This window comes from Melanotaenia boesemani, chromosome 4 (genome assembly GCF_017639745.1).
Source record: "Melanotaenia boesemani isolate fMelBoe1 chromosome 4, fMelBoe1.pri, whole genome shotgun sequence".
NCBI classification, from domain to species: domain Eukaryota; kingdom Metazoa; phylum Chordata; class Actinopteri; order Atheriniformes; family Melanotaeniidae; genus Melanotaenia; species Melanotaenia boesemani.
Genome location: NC_055685.1, coordinates 20,934,989 through 20,956,211, shown reverse-complemented (window position 1 = coordinate 20,956,211; position 21,223 = coordinate 20,934,989). Strand labels below are relative to the sequence as shown.

Genomic DNA, 21,223 nt, shown 5'->3' with positions numbered 1-21,223 from the left:
GGTGTGTGTGATGTGGTGTGTGAGAGGGTTACTATGCATGTGTCTGTTACTGCTGGGGTGCATGCTGTCCTGTGTAGGTGTGCCTCTGTTAGTGTGTGTGATGTCAGCTGTGTTGCTAAAACTGATCAGAGAACAACAGGTCATCGGCTCAGTCCAGAAACTACGTGGGAGATGCCGCTTGATCATTGGTTGACCTCTGCCTTGACTTAGACCCCTGTGATCAAACAATTCGGCTAGTGGCCCCAGACTGCTATTGCCACTGGTAACTATGACTCCTTGATCATCAGCACAAGTAAGAAGGCTGCTTTCTTGCTCTTCTGGACTTCTTGCCCTTGCAATTCTCAAAAGATCATCATAGTAACGCAAACGCCCACTGGTCGTCAAGGAGACTGAGTCACTGTAGATGTCACAAGCTTCATGGTTATCAGTACAACGACCAAAATACTTCTGCACATCACGGCTGATGATGTCAGCAAACCTCAGCAGCTGCTTGGTCATGTCCAAAGCATTGTGAGCGGGGCTCAAATGAAACTCGTCTAAACACTCTTCCTCGTCCTCCTGAGCTTCACATTCCTCATCTTCCTCCTCTTCTTCTCTTTCTTCTTCACCTTCCCTCCCCTCTGGCTTTCCCTCCGTTTTGTTGTACTCATTTTCATGACCTGGAGAGCATTGGAATATCATGGGAAAGTAAGTTGGATTTGGGGTCTGGATGAGAAAATTCCTGATAATGTCCGTAGCCATGTTGGTTAGAACCCTGAGGAGACAAATAAAGAGGAAAAGTAAGAATCCTTAAGCACAGATGTGCTTTTTTCAGCTTTTTTTTAAAGAAAAAAAATTGGATGAGCACTTTGAGAAAGTTGTCTTACCTTGAGAATTAGACACCAGGTTCAACTGCTCATCTGTATCCTAGACAAAGATGTCTGGTCTGGGTCGCTGATGGACCCACAATTGTGTGTGCATATGTAATACTGGCCCAGCAACATTGTTACTGTATATATACCTCAGCACATGGCTGCAGATGAGTGTGTCTCGTGTTGGATGAGGCAGCTTCTAGAACAAATATTTGCATGAAGGACTGGTCAAACACACTTTGTTAACATTATCACTGAGTAACCAAGGAGGGGGTCTGAAGCTAATGGATCCTCTGCTAAGGGATGATGAAGAGTTGTTACACACATGCACACAAACACATCATTGCTTTTTTTTCCATCCCTGTTATTAGGCTAGTTAAAGGATAAAAGAGCATGAAATCAAATCTTACGCCGTTTTGACTTCTAAAGGGGCAACACTCTGGACCATCACCAGCCAAGGCACACCAAACGCAGATGCAGTACAACCTGATCAAATACACTCCTTAAAACATTTGAAATGATGTTCTCAGAGTGGTATGTTTAAGAGCACGCTATTCAATTCTGCAATCCTTAATTAGAAGAAATCCTCATAATTGGAGGGAAATGTAGAGTTTATAATTAAACAGATATAGTTTTTTAACTCAAGTTGGATGCTTGAGTTAAAAAAAAAATTGTTAGGGGCTGTTTTCAGTTGTAAACTGATATGGAGTTATTGCTGTCAGAGTCAATAAAAAAGAAATAGAACTTGTAGGACAACTTCCTAACGATGTCCCTAGGAGGAAATTATTACAGCTTCACAGGCTTTTATAACAGAAGAAGTCACTTTCAGATATTTTGCCCCTCAGCACAGGCTTTCCAATACGAAAAAAGACTTTAGATGCTGTTACTAAATAATCTTGTTGTAAAGAACAGTATATAAATAAAGTGAAAATGCTTTCCTTAAAATAACCTCCCCCAACCCCAAAAACTGTGCAATTAAAAAAAAAGAAAAATTAATTTAAAAAAATGAAAAGTACAGACATGTCTGTTTTAGACTGAAAATGTGCCATGTTTATCTATATTTAAAAAGTCAAAAGACCTCTAACATTATACATGTGTGCATGTTGAGCAATAATGGGTGTTTGTGTGTGTGTGTCTATGCGTGTGTTATCAGGAAACCCTAACTCCCCTGGCCTGCCTGTCATCAGTATCCAGGCTTCTGTGTTGATTTTAGGACTAAAGATCAATAGCGGCAATATGTCAGCTCTCAAGAGTCTGACAGAGAATTATACACGCTTTTAGGCACACAAGCACATGGACACACAAAACACACATGCATACATACATTAACTTACAGAATAGTCTTGTGTCTTATAGATTGATAACAGGTAGAGAATATATCTAAATTTCTGCAAAGATTAAAAATATTTAGGATCAGCTGGATCTTATATAAGGATCAACATTATAATAAAATAGATTTTTCTGCATGAAAACACAAGATTAGGTGAAAAAAGACTTGGGTAATATAGATTTGACTTTGCATGTTTTGAGTAAAGGCTGTTAGTAACCTCATATTCAGCCCACAAAGAATAACAAACCTGCATCATTCGATCAATCTTTTACAGTAAATCGCTGGTTTTGACAAGAAGCCCTTTTATTTGTTCTTCTAAGTGGTTTAGTTTTCATATTTTAGTTACTTTAGAGGCTGTCAGCAAATTTGGAAGTGTACAATAACACTTGAACGTGTTAAGATGAACAAGTTGTGTTAGGATCACTTGTATTGAGTGCATGTTTTCTCTAGAACACATAATGTCAGTCATTTAATGTGTACAGTGTGTCTTTAGCTACAAAATGCATTTTGTGAAAGCCAGTAGTTTCTTTTATCTACACTCATTACAAGTTAAAATGCAGCATCCAGTGTGTTAAGAATCCCAATCCAGGAAAACATGAAAAATCAGGATATGGCCAACAGCTGGAAAGTTTTAACCTTCAATTTGTTGGAAAACCCGACACTAAATCCCTGCAACACTCCTTTAATAAAGAGGAGGGCAGAGAAGGAGGAAAATTTCTATGTGTGAATCCTGGTTTTGCAGGAAAAAGAGTTGACAGCTTGTCTGCTTTATTTCAGCTTCCTTCTTGTTTTATTAACTGAACATGTTATACTGTGTGTGTTGGCTGGGTGGGTGGCGTATGGTCTGGGCTCTCCCCGCTGTCCTCCTTCCTCTTCTCAAAATAAATAAGATTAATAAATAAATAAATCCTATTATCAGGAGGAGCCTTATACCCATAAAGCTCCTGTTGTCTAAGCAAATTTGCTGCACAACACAGCAGCCAGACCATCACTGTGTCTGCTACAATGCTGGACAGGACAAGTAAAAAAAAAAAAAAAAAGGGTGGGTGGCATATGACAAACTATTTTACTTTGTCCTGATTATGAATTCACCAATGTCACATAGACAGTTTTTATTCTTAACTTAGGTTAGCTAAAACAAAGAAGTAGTGGTTTAACTTTGGCCAAGCTGGACAATTCAAATAACCACATTTCTGAGGGATGCTAACACAGAACCACTGTGTCATAGATAAAAGCTAAACATTGCATTATGAAATTTAAAAGAAAACCACGGCTCTTCAAGTACAAAACCTTTTTTTTTTTATTTTTCTAGGATCAAAACTGCAAAACATCTAGAAAAATATACAACAAATGTTTAACCTGTCACAACGTTTAACATCTGAAAATTGGAACATAAAAGAAATATTCACATTTTCCCCCTTATTGATAAAAGAACATTCATTATTATTTCCTTTCTTTAATGTTTTATATGTTTGCAATTATCGTTAAGGTCTTCCGATCTGTATTTTTCACTTTCTTAAACATCTCCACAGTAGCCAGAATCGTTGGAGAGCTGGGAGTTGGAGCTGCGGTTGGACGAAGAATTCCAGATGTCCAGGTTCATGTGTGGGCCGAAAGGGTTGAAGCTGGAGTACTGGATTGGCCTGTAGGTCCCCTCTGGTTCCCGGCTATAGTGAGAGTGTGGTGGGGTGTTGGGCGTGATGGGTGACATAGGGGATATCGGTGCTGATCGCTCAGGTTGGAAATGGTTCTGGTAAGGCTCACTTTGGGGTGTCCAGATGGACCCGAACAGACTGGACATGGGGGAGAGGCTGCGGGTACCTGGGAAGTAAGGCTGTAGAGAATGAAGAGAGAGAAGATGTTGGAAGCTGTGCTACTATAGGCAGTGTAGTGTGTGGAGCTGGACATTTTCCTAATGTCTAACCTTACCTGTCAGTGCACTGTGCTACCATCTGTTTCTGCTCGGACAACCTCCCTCTCCTTTTCTGCATTAATAACATGACCTTTCTGCTCCAGTAAAGGCGGCAAACTTTCTAACCATCCTCAGCAAAAATCTATCAATACATGGTGATAAGACATGTAACTGCAGCCTTCTGTCCCATTTCTTTATATCTCTCCTCCGTTTCTAGGGTGACAAATCCACAAAGTTCTAAGTTTATCAAAAAATACCTTACTGAGCCTGAGTCAATCATACAGGAGTTAGTTAAATTTGTCAGCAAACCACATGTTACATGAATTTTGCTGCTAAAAATCAAATGTTTAATAGATTACTCATAATTTTATATAATTTTGCATTTGAGTGCAAACCCTGGTTTTCATTGATTTATGAAGTTGAAAGTAATGAAGTGTCACCTTGCTGCCCACGGAGCCTGCTGTGTTCCAGGTTGGGTGTGATTCCTGAGGCGGCTCCTCGCTCCAACTGGTTTGGTTACTGTGTGTGTTTTGGCCTTTATGATTGGCAAAACCACTTGGAAATGTTCCATTACCTGAAAAATGGTTACAACAAAAGGATGCTTAAGACTGAAGCCTGAGAAATCTTCAGGGTGTGGCATTTGCAGTTGTTTGCGGCATTCAATCCCTTTTCATCAAAATTAGATATTTAAGGAAGAAGTGAGTTATGAGTTTGTACCGATGTAGTTGCAAGGACTGTTGCAATGGCTGTTGGCACTACTCCAAGTAAACCTACAGAAGAGAACAGTTTAATAGGTTTAGAAGACAACAAAACAGCATCAGTTGCATGTTTACTTTACATATATCCAAAGTGGCTTTAAGGTGAGAAACAATATTTAACCTTCAGCACAGTTTTAAATAAATTCATCAATGAGCAAAGAAGGTATTTAAAAAAAGAAGAGTTTTCAAGAGATACTTGTAAGTAGAGCAGGTCTGCTTTGATAGAATTCTGCAGCTTATTTCACCACCCAGGAGCTACTAATGAAAATAGTTCGGACTGAGACTGCCTGATGCGTTGGGATGGCAGAACTAGAACATTTATGAGAGGAACGAAGTGGCTGAGAGAAAGCATAAACCTGCATGACTGACGTTAACAGTCGGTTAACAGCCAGATGTTACTCTGTGTGGAATATAGTGTGTGTGTTGTAAAAGACAAATCCATCTGAAATTATTTTCGTCCCTTTGGACCACAGAAACTCTTCCATAGCTTTTGTAACTGCGGAGGATGTACCCACCCTAGATGCACATTTCAACAAAATCAAATAAACACTTTTAATTCTTTACTAATAAAAAAACAGCTTGTTTAAAACATAAGACATCAGCAGCAGAGTTAACTAACGGTTTCCAAACACCTACCCATTGTATGACCCATTGACTGCTGACTGAGGTATGCAGGGCAGAGCTTCTGAGGTGTTGTATCTGAATTCATTGGTGAGGGGGATGGATGGAGCTGACCATGTTTCTTCAGGTAGATACTGACCTGTCAGGTCTGGAGAAACACATGACAACTCTATTAGAAATCAGAGGGAGAAACTAGAGAAAAAAGTTTATTTCAACTCTTGTTCATCAAGTATGCATTTACTGTGACTGTTTAAGTCTTTACCTGTGTTCCTGTCCATTCCTGCAGTAACTGAGGCAAAACTTGGGATGAAACTGGATGCTGTGGAGTCTGGACTTTGGCATGTTTCTTTATGGTACAAGCTGTTTGTGCTTAAAGGAGAAAAATCAAAGTTACAAGCATGAGCAGGAATGGATGACAACAGAATCATATGTCTATTTCGTCTTTTTGACTTCTTTGTCTAGCCACAAAAAGTCACCACCTGGATTTGAGTAAGCTAATAGGTATGAGCCTCCTATTGGAGAATAACTGCATGAGTGATTGTCTTTTAGTTAGCAACAAGTTATTTAACCCCAACTGATGCAACAAGTAGCTTCTCATTTTTCAAACAATGTGGAAAGACGCATCCTGTGGTTGTGGAAAAGATGTTAGTGAAAGTAGGAGCATTTCCACATAAACAATGTGAAGGGAGCTCAAGGGATTGGGACTGAACAGCTGTGTAGCCATAAAAAAAATATCCACTAATCAGTGCTCCCGGCTAACAAGAGTTTAAGGCTTCATTTGCTCGGGAGCATGAAGATTGGACTCTGGAGCAATGGAAGAGGGTAATGTGATCTGATGAGTCCAGATTTATCCTGTTCCAGAGCGAAGGGTGCATCAGGGTAAGGAGAGAGGCAGACGAAGTGATACAACCATCATTACCTAGCGCCTACTGTACAAGCCTGTGAAGGCAGTGCTATGATCTGGAGTTGCAGCAGGTCTAAGTTCAGCAGAGAATGAGGTCAGTTGGCTCCCTGAATATACTGAATGAGAAGGTTGTCATTATCATTATCAAAACTTGTGCATTTGCTGGATTGTGTTTGGTTACTAAAATACCTTAGAGCTTTGTAGTTTGTATTCATGTTCATGGTCTGGTAGCAGTCTTTTTCTGCAGGGTAGACACTGTACTGCATAGGATCTCCTGGAAGAGAAAAAAATGTTGATGTCAGCTTACAACAACTCACAGTTCTTTTCTGTGGTGAACTTACAGCAATTGTCTATGTTTTTTACATGCTCATAAAAGGCTGCAGACTTGTTTGTATATAGTAGCAACCCAAAGGAAGATGTTTTCCAAGAAGTGGTAGTGTGTTACTGCTACGTACTTTTTCTAGATAAGGCTTCGCAGCCGTGTGTTCGAGCACTGTGGTCTTTGTCTCCCTCCATGCTGCTTGCACTGCTCCAGCTGCCCCAGCTCCCTCTGCTGGCCCTCACACTGCCTGACGAGCTGCCAGAGTCTGAGCCCGATTCGCACACGCCGCCTGCACGCCACTCTGCCGCACACTTTCTGCGAGTGCGATCAGGACACACACCTGCCAGAAATCAGTAAAGACTAATGAGATTCAAGTGAAATGCGATTTCCCACCTAGAGTTAGTTTTTTGGGGACAATTTCATGAAATGCCTTGTGGTTCAATGCATCAGACAGACACTCACCGTTCTGTTTGAGAGGGCTTTCAGCAGTCTGTCCAGGTTTTAGAGCTTCGGACTTGAAGCCATTGCAGCAACGAGTTCTGCTGCGGGTTCCATTGACATTACGGTCCCCCATTTTCCACTCAGGCTCGTTGTCTCTCTCTGGCATTACTAAAACATTGTGCTCAGGTCCACTGTGGTAAGAATAAAAAAATAAAATAAAAAAAATAGAGAATATTTTTATGTAATTTCATGCTTTGATACACATGAAGTTCACACAGACCCTCCACTTTCCCACTGAATATACTTTAATAAAGTTGGCAAGGGCAGAGTTGTTGATTGAGGAGTTACAACCAATGAGTACCCAAAAGATGGGCTCACTGGACACACCACAGCAAAATCCAGAAAACAAAGATTACACAAAACAAAGAGGACAGAGAAGCTTAAAAAACTATGGTCTACAAAGGAAACTATGCAGAATTTGGCTCAATACAGAGAGGAACACCCATACCGATTATAGACTTAACAGAGAGACACAAAGAAACTATGATGAAAACCACCAGCTCACCAAATTTGACTGAATCACCAGGAGCTATAAATTAATGATGAGAGAGGAAGTTTCTAACGTGAAAGATGTAACTGCATAATAAAGATCAGGCAGGAGTGTCAGGGGTTTAAATTAAGTTTAAATCTTGAAGTCTGTGTTTGAGAAAAGTGCGTCACTTAAAGATGCACTCCACGTTCTGGGCTAGTTTGAAGGCACAGTCACATCTACTTTGTGCATTCCTGGAGCTGTCGCTGCCAAACAGCTCCCAGAGGCTGAGAAACCATAATGTACAACTTTTTCTTCTGGGATTCTGTATGACATTGCAGCAGAGTTTTGCATGCATGTGTAAAAAACTGGCTTAAACGCACACCCTGGCTGATTGAGCAAAGAAACATAAGAAGACATTATCAGAGGAATAGGGGAAAAGAATAAGAGAAAAAGGGACAGAGCAAAAAATAAGACAAGTGTCAAAAGCTCTGTAGTGTTTTTAAGATGGCTGGTCAGATCAAAATAAACATGAATTAGTCTTTCAGTCAAGTGTGCATGTACTACCTGGAGACATCAGTCTTCCTGCGACTTCTCTTTCCTTTATTATTTCCTGCTGCAGTGCCCGTCTCTGTACTCTGTACCTTCTTCTTCTGGCCTTTGCCATCATCTCTAAGCTGGACGTTAAAGTTAAAAGTGGAAATTAAAATAGTGGCAATTCATTTTTCGTATGAAATCCTTATTCCTCATTCTTTAAAAAGATTCTGAATTAGTTGATAAAAATCTGAATAAGCATTAAAAAATAGAAATGGCATAAGAAATTACAAGCCTGCACTTACCTCCAGCTCAGAACTGTCCTTTTTCTTATCATCTATCTTCTCTGCATAGTGCTCGTTGCAGTTCATATCCACAGGACTGCACACTAATAAATCTGGTCTGGATCCTGGACACAGTGTGATGTTATCAGGGAAACAATCAGGTATTTCCATGGGAAACGTAACTGTGGTTGAAACTCCCATAGTGCTCTCGAGGTTTTCTTTAAAGTCTGTGGATGCACCTTTAATCAGCTCATTGATAAAATCTGATGGGTCGCTGTTGCACGTGTCTGGAGTGAGCGGAACTTCTGGTGTCAGGTCTTCATGCTCTTCATCCATAATCACAGCTGCAGCTGTGGATGAGCTGGACTTATATTTGGTGTAATAAAGTGAAACTTTATGTTTCTTTTGCTGTTGGGAGGGAGTGGTTGAGGAGCCTTTCTTTGAGGATTGAGGCCGAGGGGTGGGGCTGTTGGCCAATGCCGGAGAGCCACGCCCCTTACCTTTGTCAGACGTGTGACAGGTATCCACATACGTCTTGCAGCTGCCTTTATTTTTACTGTATAAACAGACACAAAAAAAGGCCATGTCAAGTATTTGAACACTACTTTCATGTCTATGAGTGGTGCATATAAATTAATGGAAATAAAAACAACATGATGCTTGACATACTTTACTCCATTGAGCGTGATATTATTGACCGAGTTGCTGTCTCGTGATAGGACGGAGTTGTGGTTGCTCCTGATGCTGGGTGTTGAGAACTCACTGAGGATATACTGTGCTTGATGGAAGGCCATCAGACACACACCAAACAAGGAAAAGCTGCAAAAAAGTGAACAAAAACTATGAGATGATCTAACAATAACCAAAGGTCAACAAATATATGGACTTAAAAAAAAAAGTTATGTTTAAATTACTAACCAGGTAAATATGAGAGTGACTACCCAGAAAGTTTCCTCCCAGCTGGGCCCAGGAACCACCTGGGCACATAGAGGCAACATGTGATGGGGCAGTGTCACGTTCAGGGTAAAAGGGAAAGTGGTACCCCGTGATGTCACCAGGGTGAGGTCTCGGATCACCCAGGATGAGGTGAAATCTGGGGTAAACCTAAAAACAAAGACATTAGAAACAAAAAAGAAAGTATAACTGGCCAGAAATAGACTGCATAGAAGACACACTACAAATATGAAAAAGAGGAAGAAGGCATAAAGCTGCTGTACTGCACGATGTCATTAAGAAAAAGATGAAGTAGGAAATTAGTTAAAAATGTGGGTACTGTGTCGCTGAGTGCACAAACTGTACTGCAAATGGAAGAAAAAAAGAAACTTATTTTACTTACGCAATTGTGATCTCAGAGGAGGAGTTGTGCTCAAGGCTGAATGAATGACACTGCAGCACCTCAAATCCAAATCCTTGACACTTATACCCATTAATATTCATTGACATGACAGTCAAAGGAAGCTCTCCTGCGTTCTCCACTTTAAAACTCTTTCTGATGGCAAAAAGGGGCTTACTGGTGCGCAGACCTGTTAGTGGCATACACTGATATTACTCATTTGCAACATTTCTATGCTATGTTTTCAGAATATGCAAACATTTAAAACCACAGTCTGAGAGGATTACTACCAAACAGTCAAAATCAAGCATCAATCTCACCATCACGACACTCCATTAGAGTTGACTGAGGAACATTGAAGCGTAGAGAGGCTCCTGGACCGGGCAGTTTGCCTCCAACTCTTAACAGCTCTTTAGCCCCATAGCCTTTCACAGTCACCATGTCAAACACTGTCAGGTTGTTCCTGAAAAGCCAAGAGATATACGTAAAAATCACACCTAAAATCAAAGCCTTACCTATGATATTTGAATAAATATATTCTGCATAGTTTTAACTTAACAGAAGCCATAAATATAATATTAAACACTAACTGGAAGACTAAAATGCCCAAAAAAGGGAAAAAAGTTTGTAATTCTCTACTGGTAGGACAACTTAATACCAAACAAAGCCAGGCAACATGAGGTAACACATCCTGCTAATATGAACTGGTACCTGATGATAAGAATGGTAGTGATGGGTTTATGTTCAGAGGGAGTAAAGGCCACGGAAACCTCTCTGGCCTCCCAGGGCTGCAGCAACAACCGTAAGACACCCTCGCCTCTGGTGTCTACACTCTCACCCGCCTGAGAAAAATAGAGGAAACAGTGTCGTCGGCGAAAGCAACAAGACTGAACAATGACAAAATGACCATGCTGGTGTGGTCAGTGAACGTTTCATTGGCTGTTTTGAGATTTACCTTATGATGAGAAGCCGGTAGAGAAAATTCTGTTGTGCTGATGTTGACAGAGAGGGGGCTGATATTAAACCTAACAATTAAAACAAAGAAACATGCAGGTGGATGAGTTATAGCATCACAGCCACAAACTGCCCAAACATATCAATAACAGTTAACAATTCTTTGCGGTATCAGACACGTTTTTTTACAGTTTACCATTTAGTCAGGAGGTCCAGAGCTTCTAAAGGAGAAGGGTAAAGCGAGATGATTCGTATCTCAACAGAAATTACTGAAGGCGAAGGATTCTTCAGCATGAATGTCTTCACCTGTAACATGCAGAATAATTTAATCTATTAGACAATTTCACAAGTTTATCTTAAAATACGTGAAACTAAGAAGAGTCACTGATTGCCCACTTTGCTCTCATTGACGGGTGTAGCACCAAAGTCCAGAGTAGAGGAGGCCTCAACAGGGATTCTGGGCCACCTGAGAAGGTACGGCATTAAATGTGATTAATGATATCAATGCTGAGTGGTGATTATCAAAACAGTTTGGAAATCGGTTTGTCTGTCTGACCTGCAGGGCAATTTGTCTTTTTGACTCTGCCATCGAGAACAGAGCTCAGCTGCCAGTTTGCTATCTACAGCCCAGGATGAGAAGGAAAAGTCTGGGAGAAGAGAGCGCTGCCACTCAGAGCGACCTGAAAGGACACCATGGAGGGGAAAAAAAAAAATTACATTTAAAAGAAAAAAAGAATATATAGAGCATACACGGAGTTGTAAGCCTACAAGTGTCACCTGTTTCAGATAATCTCAAAGGACAGTGGCGTCCACACACTCGTTCGCCCTCAAACACCACGTCCCCCTGAAGCCACACACACATTTTGAATGATCACTTTTGATTTACTTCCCAGATCTCTAAACCAACACACAAACTAGCCACTAGAGCTGGTATTTTACCTTGGAAGAAGAAGAAGAAGAATGGAAGTAGAGAGGAATGTGCAGGGCGGTGCCCAGGCTGGTATCCAGACTCAGTGTCAACATTTGGTTGACGGGCAGAGCCCTGCTGAGCAGCTGGAGAGAAAGGATATGCCAGCAGCCTTGGGGAACTGCCAGTGGACTGCTGAAGTTGATCACCTGTCAGAAAGGGGGCAGCAGAGACCATCTGTCAAATCTTAAGTGAAGACTTTCTGGGGAGAATCTATGTGCCACAATCTAAGCGCTTATTTGTGGATCATCATTGTATCATAAGATTAGCTTTCCTTTCCCACATGATGCATCGCTGCATACCTTCATTACCCCCTGCAGTTTTTCTGAGAGGCTGGCATTCAATACAGTGAGGGGCAGTGGGAGGGGGTTGGTGAACCATAGGTCCACCTGGTTGGACTGGCTTTGCTTAACCTGAATCAGACTGAACAAATCCCCCGCTGTCCATCTGCAAAATGAACAAATAAAGATAACATTAAAATGCCATCTCAACACTTTGATCCCAAAATGTCTGTTCAGCTTGGCTAAAACTCATAACTTCATTGTGAATGTAGCAACTTTCCTCCATCTTACCTCTGTCTGACATGTAGTCCAGGAAATCTATAGCTGGTCTTATTTCCCATTATGTTCAAACTGATATGACTTATGCATTTCTGACCATGGCCTGGCAAGGAGCCTGATACAAGAAAAAAGGGATGTTTAGCAAAAAGGCAAGTTCACTTAAAATAAATCATCAGCTGAGAAGAAAATATTTCAGCTGAAAGACTATTCACCTCTGCATGCTAAGGTAGCCACTTCAGTGAAGTTTTTTGCTTCTGGTCTCAAAAGGACTTGATTTAAGCTCAGGCTGGCCTCCATTTTTGATAGCACCTGCATGTCCTGAAAATGTGAAATATCTTTTTAGAACAAGAATAATTCTATAAAAATGCAATGATAAAGCAAAGAAAGACATTACTTACTTTTATATAGAGCTTCTTTCCTCCAGAATTTAACATATACACTGCTATTTTTCCAACCCCTGTTGAAAGACATCAACATAAATTAAAACAAAAAACCCAATAAGATACCGAATGCTTGTATGTGTTATTTGATATCTTCGCATATACATTAACATTTTTCTGCCACAAACCAAACATAATGATTTGAGCAAAGCTATGATTTGTAAGGCTGATTTAGACATCAATGTAATAAGAAATCAGCAGAGGACCAAGTCCCAGTTAAGCCATCAACTGACAAAATGGTTTAATACTCTATGTTAAAACTGTGGAATTGTGACATATTTTAATAAAGTAAACACAGTTAATGTACACTAATGAAGACGAGTGCAGAAAATTTTAAATGAACTTGAGCCCCCAGCATCATTCTGAAAAGTGAGCCTGAGAAAACAGAACTGATGATTTCTTACATCTTTTAAAGCTTTCATCTGACTTCTTTCAAAACAACATTCATTCATTCATTTTCTATACCCGGAAAATCAGGGGTTTGGGGGGGGGGGGGGGGGGGGGGGGGTTACAGCTTATTCTATTTTTTCTTTTAAATCAGGCAACAGGAGGAGTGGACAGGTGGTCAGCCCATCACAGGACTAGCAGAGATAAACAGGACAAACAGCCATGTACACTCACACTCACTACTAGCCTGTTCTAGGGTCAATTTAGAATCACCCAATTTACCATATATGCATGTTTTTAGACTGTGGGAGGAAGCCAGAGTACATGGAGAGAACCCACACATGCACCAGTACAAAATGCAAACTCCACACAGAAAGGCCCCGGCTGAAGATCAGGAACCTTTTCGCTGCGGTGACAGTGCTAACACCACAACACCGAGTATCCTCAAAACGAGACAATCTCATTTTTCATTACAAATCAAACTGAAAACAGGTCAAAAGAAAGGAAAAGAAGACAATTAAATCTACATCTAACATCAACATAAATGCTCTATTTTAACCTTTTGAATTATTGCTTTGATAGTCCTCCACCACAGAACCAAGTCTGAAAGATAAAACATTTGAGGTAATACGAGTGAAGTCTAAAAAGAAAAAAAAAGGAAAGCCAAGACAAATACAAAAAGAAATGCACACCAAAAGGTGATCTTTTATACTAAAACACATTTTATGAATGACAGAGTTGGTCTGTTTACTTTTCTGCAGCATCACTGCAGTAAAGTATACAGACTGGAACTTGCTGTCAAACACTTTAATTGAATTTACCTCCAGAAATTGAACCACAGAGGTCAAACACTCACCTAATGCAGCCTGTCCAGCAGTAGGAGCAACCAGCAGGAACAAAATGTGCTCAATGACATAGGGCTTGAGCTTGTCCAGGTCAGCGGGCTGGTCACCACGCGCCGACAGATTAATCTGCAGACTGAGGCGCTCCTCACTCTGGAGGCAGGACCCCTGGGACAGAACAGGAAAAGCATACCAGTCATGTATTAAACAAAAAGGGAAGCATGAGAAGGATGAGCAGTGATAAGAAGATTAAGAAATGCAGTTTAAAGGAGGCAGAATGTCACCTAAATATTTTAATTAAAAAAATGATACCCTAATCTGAAGAAAACCTGTAGAGTAAAATTCCAATCTATGTACATATCCAGTATATCCACTGATGTTATTATGAGGGAGCTGAGTCATCAAGATAATTAGTGGGCAGTGCCAATTTGGAAGCCAGAAGAAGAAGAGAGTAAAACATGATGACGTAATTATCTGGCCAAGACTTAAAATAAGGCCTGGTACACGTAACAATTTTTTTAATCTTATTACATTTTTTATCTGGTCGAGACCTCACATGTGAAGATAAAAAAAAAAAAAAAACAGTTTTGATTGTATTGTGTGTGGTGTGCTCCAAAAATGTATTCACGGAACAACACACACTCATCTACAAGCTAGTCCTCCGAGCTGACTAAACTTTGAAACATAGAAGAAGAACCATATCAACAACCGGCAAAAAACAAAGAAGAAGAAACATAGTAACAATCGGAAAACACAACCCACAGCATGGAAGACGACATACAGGAAGAGGGAATGATGGTGGTCTTGGGACTAAAAAAAAAAAAAAATCTGGAGATGGCGTGAACACGGACTTTATTTACTTCCTTGTTCCCCAGCCAGCTCGCTCTCTGATTGGCTACTTTCCGTACCACGTCACCATCCACGCAGTCAGAATGCATGAGTTGTCGCTGTTCCACAGAAACCGGCACAGAAATATTAAACATGTTCAATGTTCCCAACTGTCGGCTAAGACCTGTTTCGGAGCGGATTATCGGGACAAATCGGCTCATAACACACCACAGACCAAACGATGATTGGACAGGGAAATCTCACGATGATCGGGCGTTTGCTGTCCGAGATTGAGAAAAGGCAAAATCGGGACAAAAACAGCCCGAAAATCGTTATGTGTGTACCAGGCCTAAGAAAAACTGAGTAAGTTAGTGTGATAGGAACTCTGGCAATAATAAATGCATTGGACAAAGGCAACTGAGGCTTTATACAATTATTTTTTTTACTATGTGCTCATACATAATGTGCTGTCCAAGCTGTTTACATCCAGCTGTTTTTAATAACAAGAAAGATTCATAATTATTAGTCTTGACTGCAAAGTAACTTATGATGCAAAAAAATCTTACTGACAGTATGTTTTTGAAATGAAAAATTTGCACATGGTGGAGAAGGCTACAGCATGGGCAGACAGAAAGAAGCAGGCAGCAATTCAATACCCTCCCTTCATATTTCACATCCACCATGTGACTGCCACCCACTTAAAGCCGATAAGATCAGCACAGCAAGAGTGCAAATCTCACAGCAAAACATCGTCTCAGTGGGTGAATCGCCACTTGATAATTTGGAGACAGATGTCCTAGCTTGGTGCCACTGAGGGCCAAAGGCCTGCAATTTAAAAAAAAAAAAAAGAGCCTAATTTCCTGTTTAGCTCATTTAATCAGCGAGCAGATTTCTCCTTGAGGGCCATTTTGCAAGAAGAGACTTTTAAAGAACTGATGAGCAGGTGTTCATCTTAGACACACACTGAAGGCCATAACTCAGGCACTTACGCAATCCAACACAAGGATGGTTGGCTTAAGTTGTTTACTATTTTGTCTTGCTTCTTATGTCTGGTGTCACAAGTACTGAGGGCTCTAGGTCAATTATAAAGTCTCTTGAGAAAGCAATTAAAAGTCTGGCAGGATATCTCACCCTCTTCAGGGGTTCTGGAGATAACAGAAGGCAATCATATGACAGAAAAGCTGGTCCTCTAGACAAGCAGAGAGGATGCAAATGAGGAGCAAACTAAGAACAGTGCAGGATCATACATAACAAAATAAAGTATTTGGCGAGTTTTCTTTCTATTTTATTCTGCCCTATGCGCTCCCTCTTGATACCAGCTTGTTTTTCCAAGTAATCCACCTCCTGGGAATAAAGAATATATTTTTGATCAAGTGTGATTCAGAAAATCTTATGGAATTAAACATTACTTGAGATTTTATGAAAAGCTATTACACAAATGTAAAATTAAGAACCTGTCTTCCAACCACATCTGTAGATGAAACCATAGATTCAGGATGCTAACATCTGGGCTGATTTGATGGAATCTGAAAACTACCTCAGCAGATCTGGAGCACTACCTGAGGATTGTTCAGCAGACTCTTCGGTAAGCTGCACTCCAGGAGTAGACCCAGAATAGTGATGTTGGAGGCATCTTCCTGCAAAAGCAAGAGAAATCAGAGGTTAGAGAGCCCTTTTATTACTCCTCCTAGTGCATGACAATGACAAAGTCTCTCTTAATCTCCTTATGTGGTGCAAAGTTTTTTAGTACAGCAACTCCAGTGCTCACTCATCTAAATCAGTGTTTATAGCAAAAACTCAATATTACAAATTCTATTCTAAAAAAGATGACCTTACTAGCAGTTATTAGAAGCAAAATCATCTCAGGCAATTCCTTGTTTAACAACAAAATGTGAAGCATCAAAACTTCTACATGTTCACAAACATTGAGGCACAACAAACTGGTCTTTTGAAGGTTGTTATCTAAAACTTCAGCGCCATTCAGACGTGCACTAAATGAAACCCTGAATATAGGTTTCTTTAAACAGGAAACTTCAGTTAAGTTCAAATTAAATTTATTCAAACAAAGGGATTATTTATACATTAGAACACAAAGGCTGCTCCTTAATAAGAAAATTATTTTTCTTTTTGCTTTTCTTCATGATGGTGCAGCTTGAGTAAAAATGAAAATAAGGAAAATATTTTAATTTGAAAAACCAGCTAAAAAAAAAAAACTGTCCATGAAAAGAGGAGATATAAAGCTATGCAGTAAAGAATGCCAATATTTTGTAAATCAGTGGAAACTTGCTGGAACACACATAAATGCATGCAAGAAGTAGTATAAGAAGTAGTCAGTGATTGTGAGAGCTCACATCTCTCTGCACTTGGCCAGGCTGACATTTTGCAACCGCCACCCCACTTCCTGTTGTGGAGGCGAGGACTCTTTTTTTTTTTTTTTTTTTTTTTTTTTAACATACATACTTCTGGCACACACTTTCATGGCTTTACTGCTTTTTAAAACCTATGTTCTCCTTACTCATCGATTTTCATTTTGAATGACTTTAAAATTTGTGTAAATGAATTCTTGATCATGACTAACTTCGAAAACAAATATCTGTAGTTACCAATGGCTTAAGTTCTGTAGTTTTAAATTCACACACACACACACACACACACACACACACACACACACACACACACACACACACACACACACACACACACACACACACACACACACACAATGATTCAGTGACAGAGTGCCTGTCAGTGGGCATCTCAAAGCTCTAGTGTGTGTATGTGGTTTGTTTATCTGGACTGGCAGGAAAAGGGAAATCAGCTGTTTCCAATGATGAGTTGTTATTCACCAATATACATGGGGCTTCACAAACAAGTACACAAACATTTAAGCACATACCTGAGTTTGGGTCAGTTTAATGCTCTGGATGTGAGGGAATATTAGAAGACTATCCTTTCTTTGGAAAGATTTTAATGAAGCTTGGTGACCTCCCACACCAAATACCTGGAAAAGAAGCAGTTAATATTTATAGAGAGATTCTCAACTACCACGTGCATTATATCAATGCTGTGTCGTCAACATGGAAACAAAGAAGCAGTGTCATTTAGTGGCCTTAAGCTGAACTTCTGGAACAGTACCTGACACTGCAGCTAATGTTGTAGCTAATGTTTTGGGCTCATCAACAAACAAAAACATGCAAGTTGGTTAATAATTAAAAACTAAGAAAAGATTTAGCTTTTGTTTTTTTTTTAAGATGATTCAGGGTGATTAAAAAAGGCTAGGATTATGCCAAAGCTTTGGTCTGGTCATAAGAAAAAGGAAATTACATTGAAATATCATTCAGATGTTTTTGAAATGTGAAGAGAGTGGCAGCTTTTCAAGGGTGTCTGCAAGTCTGGATGTGCTTCTATTTCCTGCTGATAAACTACACATCAAAAACATCTGTGTGTTTTTTCATGGAATGGGCAAAGCCATCACATTTGTAAGCATCATTAAATTAACTTCTGTTGGTCATTTTAATTTGCTTTAGTTTCACTATCAAACCTGCGCTGACTAAAACTCAGTTTGACAGAACTAAAATCATTATTGCTCTGACTGCACATACAGACATTGATAGTGTAACAAACTTTACTTGAGCTGAACCTTAAAGAAAAACAAAAAAACCTAACAAAAGGTCTATAAAGTCTTTAAAATGTGAGTTCAGATATATAGGTGGTGGCTGATAGAGCATTTTGAAGCACACAACTATACTTTTTTGATTTCCACACAGTTCATAAACACAGACCTGCTGAAAGAGGAAAAAACAAAACTACTTTGAGGAAAAAAGTAAAGCAGCAAGAACTGAAAGAACTGCTTGTGTTGAAGGAAAGCCTCTTCTCCAGTCTGAGGTCTAACAGTTACCTACTACATTTTTGGCTCCATGTACATTGTATCTGTGAATAATTATCTTTCTGATAATATAAACAACAGTATTTTGACTTTGCATTAGGGATCAAAAACTGTAACATGTGCTTAAGCAAAAGCAGTTTTGAGCAGCAGCACATAAGGAGTCTGGTTAGGTGTAAATATGGATAAAAAAGATCCCCCCAAAAATTATTTAAACTTGAGGTCTCTGAAAATGCAGGTAAACTATATTATGAGGATTTTACCAAAACAAAAGACAGCATGGTCTGAACATACACAGCAGGAGGTGTTATTAACGTACACTGACCTGGTATGACAGCAGCCCATGGGCTGATGTGTTTATAAATAATGTGTTTTCTAAATTGCCCTCCTCAGATGGGAGGAAAATTATTTTAAAAGATGCCTTCCCTCGTGGTGGGATCACCTAAGACAGAAATAAGCCAATTAAAAAATAAAAAAAGTTATTTCAATAAAGTACATAAATAACTTGTGCATTTAATGAAATAATGAAAAATACTCAAATGAAAATACTAAAATGCCTCCTGAGGGAAGTTGCAATATGTATACTATACGCAATATTTAATTAAAAATATCACTACTTGTGAATATCTTCTGCACACTTACTATTTTGTGAAAGGAAGGTATGTAAAAATGCCTGCTGGATGTAAACATTGATAGCAGTGTCACAGAAACTTCCTGACTGGGGTTGTGTATATATATGGTTTCAGCTCTTGGCAGCCCCAGCGGCCTGTAGAGAGAAAAGCAAAATGATCCAACAGAACTTTGCACAGAACCTCCATCCAGCATCATGCTTGGCTACAGAAAAGGGGATACACTAATTTTAGTACATCAAATGGTTCCATTGACGAATCTCTTCTAATCTAAATATAATCCCCTGATGCTCATTTCATGTGTTTGATAGCAAGTAGTTGTAATGGCTAATGCTAACAGAAAAACAGAGCTGTTTTTAAAATAAATATACACTTGAAGATCTGGAGTCAAGAAAAGGAATTTCTAGTCTCCTTTATTCAAGCTCTTAAGGCCCATTTGTGTTCGACACAGAAGGTGGATACGCAGACTGACGGACAGTTTTGTCCACCTTCTGTGTCGGTTACGCACGTAATTTAGTCCGTTTTCAGGGAGGTTAGCTACCAGTCGCTTGACGCAGAAGACGGAGCAATACCACCGGAAAACGAGGGGCAGTGCTGAGCTAACACGCAACCAGCGAAAGGAACAAACAAGAGAAGAAGAGGAACAGGAAGAAGATAACGCATAACAGCCAAAAAAAAGCACCCAAATAAGAAAACGCAGACGAAGAAGAACTTGAGAGAAACTGTGTCTTCTTTGTGGTTTTCTTTTTCCTTTGGTGTTTTTGGACGGTTCTAAATAACTTCATAGCGGTTTATTACCGCCACCAACCGGGGTCAAAACGTGGAAATGAACTCTGTACTCGGCACCGCCCACTTGTGGATGAACAGATGTATTACCCAGGTAAATGTAAAAGACGCATGAAGTATGAGGAACGTATGACGAAACTGTCCCTCTTCTGCACATCTGTCTTCTGCGTCAAGCTTAATTGGGCCTTAAGGATGACCATAACCAGGAACACTGAAAATCTACTATAACAGGGATCAAGTGAGATTGTTACATTCCTCATCTTGTAAAAAACCTGCATAACACAGCAATCAATGTAAACTAATATACTAACAACAAAGACAAACAAATATTTTCATGTGCATTCCCTGAAAGTCGGATCCATTTTGAGTCGTCATTTCCATATTTCTGCACATCACAAGATTAATCTTAGTATTAGCATATGATATTTTGTCAGCAAGGGAAAGCTGTTGTGTAAGTCATTTGCATCCACAAGATGAATAATAACAAGTGTGTTCCACATTTTAAATCTAAAAGAGACTGTGTCAGGAGTACAACTGCATACACAAATAAGAATATAAGGAAAACCATAACTAAGTCTTTGGATAAGTTCAACACAAAGATCAGCACTCAGTGTTTAGACATTGTTTGTAAAGTTCTTGAACAATGACTTTCTGACAGTCATACATACTTTTTGCTCTGCCCTTTGCACAAGCACTTTAATTGATTTAGTTAATTAAATTAAAAATGCCACAAGCAATATTCTGACCCCTACTGTGTTGAAGGTGTAGAAAATCTTATCTAGATGTTCTTTTCTAGTTGGTCAATACAAATAATGTGTTGAAAATCTGGACATGTACTAAGGTGTAATGCTCAATCAGATGAGAAGATGAGATATCTGCTAGTGAAGAAACCTTAGCCCTGTTTCCATGAAAGGGTGTGGGTAGGGGTGGGTCAGGATGCACTGTTTTGTGTTTCTACACGCGGGTTTTTTTGGGACCTTTTCGTTGGGGTACGAATCTAACCGATCCAACGCAAAAGGGTTGAGCTCGACACACTGCAGTCCATTGACTGGTTGAGAGAAAGAAAAAAAAGAAGTCAGTTCACGCGTGAACTGGCATAAAAATACAGCAGGAATGGCTCCTTGTTTA

General features: G+C 39.7%; 1 protein-coding gene across 2 annotated transcripts in view; it reads right to left on the bottom strand.

Annotated features, from left to right (window-relative positions):
• Nucleotides 1-3,457: 3,457 nt before the first annotated feature.
• Nucleotides 3,458-21,223, bottom strand: part of tmem131l (transmembrane 131 like) — a 31,077-nt gene continuing 13,311 nt past the window's right edge. For both annotated transcript variants that reach the window (XM_041982591.1, XM_041982592.1), the window contains exons 5-34: nt 19,323-19,446; nt 19,006-19,122; nt 17,694-17,798; nt 16,357-16,434; nt 13,984-14,137; nt 12,699-12,757; nt 12,513-12,618; nt 12,313-12,415; nt 12,043-12,187; nt 11,713-11,889; nt 11,551-11,617; nt 11,330-11,453; nt 11,170-11,239; nt 10,970-11,079; nt 10,775-10,844; nt 10,531-10,661; nt 10,140-10,282; nt 9,823-10,009; nt 9,405-9,590; nt 9,156-9,305; nt 8,508-9,042; nt 8,236-8,345; nt 7,161-7,330; nt 6,832-7,038; nt 6,566-6,650; nt 5,735-5,841; nt 5,488-5,620; nt 4,811-4,863; nt 4,534-4,667; nt 3,458-4,015 (exon numbers count right to left, since the gene is read on the bottom strand). In XM_041982591.1, coding sequence (XP_041838525.1) covers nt 3,698-4,015; nt 4,534-4,667; nt 4,811-4,863; nt 5,488-5,620; nt 5,735-5,841; nt 6,566-6,650; nt 6,832-7,038; nt 7,161-7,330; nt 8,236-8,345; nt 8,508-9,042; nt 9,156-9,305; nt 9,405-9,590; nt 9,823-10,009; nt 10,140-10,282; nt 10,531-10,661; nt 10,775-10,844; nt 10,970-11,079; nt 11,170-11,239; nt 11,330-11,453; nt 11,551-11,617; nt 11,713-11,889; nt 12,043-12,187; nt 12,313-12,415; nt 12,513-12,618; nt 12,699-12,757; nt 13,984-14,137; nt 16,357-16,434; nt 17,694-17,798; nt 19,006-19,122; nt 19,323-19,446 — 4,258 coding nt within the window. In that variant the 3' untranslated portion in view covers nt 3,458-3,697. The remainder of the gene's footprint in view (nt 4,016-4,533; nt 4,668-4,810; nt 4,864-5,487; nt 5,621-5,734; nt 5,842-6,565; nt 6,651-6,831; nt 7,039-7,160; nt 7,331-8,235; nt 8,346-8,507; nt 9,043-9,155; nt 9,306-9,404; nt 9,591-9,822; nt 10,010-10,139; nt 10,283-10,530; nt 10,662-10,774; nt 10,845-10,969; nt 11,080-11,169; nt 11,240-11,329; nt 11,454-11,550; nt 11,618-11,712; nt 11,890-12,042; nt 12,188-12,312; nt 12,416-12,512; nt 12,619-12,698; nt 12,758-13,983; nt 14,138-16,356; nt 16,435-17,693; nt 17,799-19,005; nt 19,123-19,322; nt 19,447-21,223) is intronic.